The 5,612-nt window shown below is 41.3% G+C and overlaps 1 protein-coding gene across 1 annotated transcript in view; it reads left to right on the forward strand.

Annotated features, from left to right (window-relative positions):
* Positions 1–1,084: 1,084 nt before the first annotated feature.
* Positions 1,085–5,612, forward strand: part of LOC104081031 (cadherin EGF LAG seven-pass G-type receptor 1-like) — a gene marked incomplete at its 5' end in the record, with an annotated part of 73,437 nt that continues 68,909 nt past the window's right edge. The window contains 2 exon segments of the mRNA XM_009583615.1: positions 1,085–1,200; positions 4,243–4,331. Of these exon segments, the coding sequence (XP_009581910.1) occupies positions 1,085–1,200; positions 4,243–4,331 (205 nt within the window).

A 5,612-nucleotide genomic window follows, 5' to 3' on the forward strand; every position in this document is an offset into this window, starting at 1 on the left:
GCATCACATGAGAGTCTTGCCAGTAGATGTGACATGACAAGCACATGAATCATTTCTTCTGTCCGTGGAAGGCAGTTTTCATTAGTTGTGTTCAGCATTTGATTCATTTGCAGGAAAAGTGGGTTAATTTAAATCAGGCATATTTCCTGAAGTTTAAGATACAAAATGAAACTACACTGCCATTTGGAAACACAAGAAATTCCCATGGTTTCTCTCTCTTTTTATATAATATTAATCTTTGTAAAAATGTTTATGTAAAGTGTAATAATTTTTTTGCATTTCTAAGTAGATGAAAGCTGTGTGTAAATCCCCAAAGATAATAGGATTCAATTACAAATGATAAAATACACACAACATGCAGAAATTTGCAAAAAAAGTTCTGTGCTGACAAAAAAACCCAGGCTTTTTTAAAAGTGGGGTCGCCTCTTTTTCTGCAGGAAGGGTGTGATACATCCCATACTAGAAGCACAAGAAAAATAAAACTAAAAAACACCCATTGGCACTGATTTAGTGGAATCATTTAAGTGTTTATTTTCCTTCCTCCAGTTGACTGACCTGTTGATTGATGAACCCTGATTGTCTACATAGCATTATTAAAGTAACTCTTATCTTTTTTTCCCCCTTGCCTCCCCATCAGGTCTTTTTAATCAGTTGATGGCTCTCCTTGTACCCTGTAGCATTTAGACAGCAAGCAGGCAGCAAGTATTCCCCCTTTGATGTGAAAATGCTTTCTAGCTTTCGGACTGTTTGCAAAGTGTAGTAAGTGCTACTGTTTGGCGAGTGTCAGATACTCACGCTGCATTGTGCGTCTGCCTAATTTTACCCTTTGTGAGCGTGAGCATCTGCAGCAGATCTCTGCAGAGTAGATTTCTGTGATTTCCATCTTGCTTGCCTCTGTCGATTGGGAAAGAATAGATTTATCCTGCGGCTGACTCCTCAATTTTATAATTTTTGGTCTGAAGAAAGATTCAAAGGCTTGCTTTTCTGCTAAATACAATGCCGTCTTTCTTCTGGGCGACTTGACCATCAGTCTTTAATTCATAAGCCATTAAGCATGAACTAACCCCTCATCTCTGCGTTCTAGGTTTGCAACCAGGGAGAGGAACGCTCTCCTCCTCTACAACGGGCGTTTTAACGAGAAGCACGACTTCATTGCCTTGGAGATCATCGAGGAGCAGATCCAGCTCACGTTCTCTGCAGGTGAGGTGTCGCTCGAGTCAAGCGTTTCTGCTTGCAGTCAGGAGATCTTCTCAACCCATTTGGAAACACACTTCAGTGATTTTATACAGCTCTTTGCTGCCTCGTTAATTGAGTAACCTGCTGACATTGCACAGTGAACAACTGATGCTGGGCGTTGCAAAGTACTCCAGATTGTAGCGGTTTGTGGTGGTAACACTCACTGTCGTAGGCAGGAGCTTGTCAACATACCAGTTATAAAAGCCAGAGTTTATGACTACTATAAAAGATTGGCACTAGCCTGAAGGTTGGCCTCCGAGCCAATGTTTGCTTAAACAAGACTTCATTTTATCACGCTGTGATAAATGTCGTGTGTTTATGCGTTTTTACACTACGCCATCAGTGAAACTAGGTGCGTAAATGTTATCTAACAAATGCGCGCAAGCCAAAGGAAAAGCTAGCAGACAAATGAAAACTACCTGCCGTTCGTTAGGGATTGGTGAGGAGCAATGCTGTTGCTGGAATCCACTGCTGCACTGAAGAAGGACGTCCTCTTGGAAGAAGCTGTAACCCGCAAGGAATTTAGGAGAACTAAGCTGCCCACTCATTGCTACGGTGGGCTAGGAAACAAGAAACGGAGGCTTTGGCATTTGCTTGCTTTCTACACTAGGAGAAAGCCGGTGTCTTTTGGTGCTTGTGGGCGCAGAGAGAGGGGAAGGCAAGTGAAGCTCAGAGTGACATGTATCCCTGCCACCGTGGCCTTCTCCCAGAGGAGAGGTTTCCTCCAGAACATCACCCCTGGCAGTAGCAAAGTTCTTCCTGATGAAAGTGTGATCAGAACAAACCCTGACCAGCAGAAGAGTATTTCCCGAGTTAAAAAAGGCCAAGTTTCATCCAAGAACTCATGCGCAGCTGTGCTAATTTCCATGATAGGGGTAGCAGGTGAAGCTGTTAGCATGCAGCTGTACAGCATGGTTGAAGAACATTGAAGCCACCAGGAATCACCCCCTGGCCTTCAGCAGGCTTGCTGAGGCTCTTGGTAGACCTCTTGGTGGACCACTTACGTTCCCGCTTTAGCCCAGGAGCAGGTCTGTGAGTTCGGTGGGAAGGCTTTGATGACTTTTCTAAATCTCAGCAGGGCAGACAACCTCTAATTGTCACAGGTTTAGGGGATGGTTTCCATCGGGACAGAAACAAATATCTGGGAAGGGCTGTTGTCGTGTACGTCAAGGGATCAAGTGAGACGTTTGTACCTCTGTACCGGGCACGTAATTCGGGAAATAATCCTGTTATTTCCCACTATCCGTATTCAGGATAGATATGCGGGCGCTAGTCAGCTCTTACTTTATTTTTGTGAAGAGTGAGACATTGCAAGCGGTAAAGCAGTAGAAGCAGAGGTGCAACACGCATTGGTGTTGCACACTCATCACCAGTGATGGTCGCTGCCCTCAGACCCCATGGCAGATCTTACGTGACCCCATCGATTTAGCAGCAATGCTTAAGTGCATATCTGGGCCCTTTGGGTTGAAGATAGCCGGTTTCATTTCCCCTTTATTACCTCGAAGTTGTCCAAATTAGATTTTAAGGCAGGCTTTTGAATGGATTAGTGTAATGAAATAACATGCTGCAGTCGGAGAGATGTGCTTTCTTCTGTAGCTCTACTCCGCTTGTCTAAACTTGAATCAAATTGCTTGGAAGGCACCCTGAGGATGAATGAGAAAAAAAAGATTCTACTTGCACTTATATGCATTTAAATGTGGAGGAACTCCTTTAAAATACATGAAACTAAATTTAGATTTGCACTACTGCACCTGAGAGCAGGTCTGGTCCTGTATATTACAAATAGTATTTTCTTTGGAAGGAGAGTGGTTTATGTTTTATAGTTTTAAGTGGCTTTTAATGAACAGTACAAGTTTTGGACATCTGATCTGACTGTTTTACCGGTCTCAACAACTTTTTCACAGAAAGCAAAGCAAAAGGATTGGAGACCAGTGATCTTCCTTTTGCAAAAATTTGTTGGCTGAATAAAAAGCCCAATTTTTACCACAGATTTTTTATCACTAAATGGTTAAAAAACATCACAGCAAGATGTCAAACATACTAAGCTGAAATCTGTATTGTTTAAATAACAGAAGTATATAGGAGTTAAAGGAGAGTAGGGGACACGGGAATAATACTTCACACGCGGTAAAGTATTTGTTGCAAACAGAGAGTAGAAGGTACATTTTAAGCTCAACAATACTGTGAACTTTATTAGCTTATGGGAGGGAGTTATTTTTCCTGTGGTTTATTATGTAGACTTTTCCAACTTAAAAAAAAATAAAGAAAGAGGGGGAAAAAAAAAGTCAAAACCTAGCAATCCCTTCTCCGTGCCAGGCCTTTTATGTACTTTCAACACGAATGTTTATTTTGCTGCTACCTCGGAACAGATATGCCTGGTTACTGAGCTGGTTCTGCTGACTCAGACCTGACTTAAAAGCTTCAGCTTTCCAGTTGCAATGGCAAGGACTTGCTTTCAAATTTAAATACTGAAAGGCCGCCAATAATTTCATTAATCACTGTTAAAATTTTGTGGGGACCAAGGTTACCATCCATGGATTTTATACTAGAGTACTTTTGGATTTCACTTTCTCAGCTCTGATGAGGAGTAGGCTTCCCTTCCCAGACAAAATATCCTGGCACGATACTCATCATATTAAAAAAACCTCAAAGCGCTGCTTTTGGCAGAAATGCAGAAAAATTCACGTACATTTTTTCCTCAGTTGACCACTTCAGCAATAGCTGTATCTACGCAATGCATCTGCTACCACACTCTGCAGAAGCATAATAAAAAATAACGTAATTCACCCAAATGTGCCAGAAGCTATTTTTGTATTTGTGCACTAAAATAATTCCATGAAACTGGGGATATTTACTGTCTCGCAGGACGAAAACCCAAATTCCTCCATAATGAAGTAAGATGGCTGCATCCTGTCCCCAATGAGGGTGTCTCTGTGTTTTGGTTTAGTGCAGAGCAGAGTTTGCAGTGAAGTTGACTGATTTTTTCCTTTCTGCCTGCCATTGCAGGGGAGACAACCACTACGGTGGCACCGTTTGTTCCCGGAGGGGTCAGTGATGGGCAGTGGCACTCCGTCCAGGTGCAGTATTACAATAAGGTAAGACTAATTGTGTTGGTGATAAGCCTATTATTTGCAAAGTAATAGAGGTGCGGGTCATCTCGCTCTGACCTGATGTATGCAGGTGGCCTGAATTTTATTTATTTAACTAGGCACATTGCTACAGCTCTGCACAAATGGCACTGGTCTTGCTTACCTTGCCTGGGACAAAAATTCCTTCTGAGGGCTTTTGAGTTTTGTCTCAGGAAAGCAAAATCAGACCTAGTACGTCCTTTTCAGAAGTACTACCACAGAAACCTTCAAGTACTTGGAACTATTTTAGTTTTCAGTTCCTTAAACCCTCACAAGTGTCAGTGTACCTAAAACAACTGGTTCACTGATTTGGATCTTTTTAAAGAATTGTGCAGTGCAGGAGCCTTCGGTGTAGTAACTACAAACCACTAGTGTAGAATTTTCTGAAGCAAAGCAAAATTTTTCCCTATAACTGTCTTTTCTTGTCTAAAATGACCAGTTTACCTACTGTAAGCTTCTCTGGCTTGGAAAATTTGGTTATTAAATAGTTGACACTTTTCAGTAATCAAGGGCTATCTTACTAAATCATTTTTTTGTCTGCTATATAAAAAGATACGCAAGAGAAATGCAAAAAGTATCGCTGTGCACAGTCCATGGCACTCAGAGGTGGCTCCAGGGTCCCTGCGCCCTTGGTAGCTGTCAGGAGCAGGTTCACTTTGACTGAACCAAAGGCGGGGGCTTTCTGCAAACCAGCCATTTCGTGATGAACAAAGAGTGGGCTTTTAGGGTGTACGGTGTCACTGTTTACAGATAGATGTCAGAGCTCTTCTATAATCTATAACAAAAATTAGAGAATTCATTTAGTTACTGAGAAGCGTTGCTTTTAAGTCTGACATGATAGCATTATGGGGGATTGCGTAAGGAAATAGAAGAGCATTGTTGGCTGTTAAAAAGGAAACAGGATACTGGTGTAGGAAGCTGAATGGAAGATGAAGGATTAATATGATCAGCAAGTTCTTTATTTCCCAGCGCTGCATCCTTTCATCACAGTTTGTGTGGCAGTTTGAATGGGAGAATTAAAATTTTCTTTGGACTCCTAGATAGGGACTTCTATTTTATTGAAGAAATAAAAACCTTTTTTATTAATTATTTTATTAAAAAAAAAAATTTTTTTAAACTTACTTTATAAGTTTTGTACTTAATATACTTAATATACTCTCTACTATCCGGAGCACAGAAAAATAGAAGTGAAACTTGGTGTGTCGCCATGCATGCATCTGTGGACACTGCGAGGCTCTTCCTTACAAA

This window comes from Fulmarus glacialis, unplaced genomic scaffold (assembly GCF_000690835.1).
Source record: "Fulmarus glacialis isolate BGI_N327 unplaced genomic scaffold, ASM69083v1 scaffold6838, whole genome shotgun sequence".
NCBI classification, from domain to species: Eukaryota; Metazoa; Chordata; class Aves; order Procellariiformes; family Procellariidae; genus Fulmarus; species Fulmarus glacialis.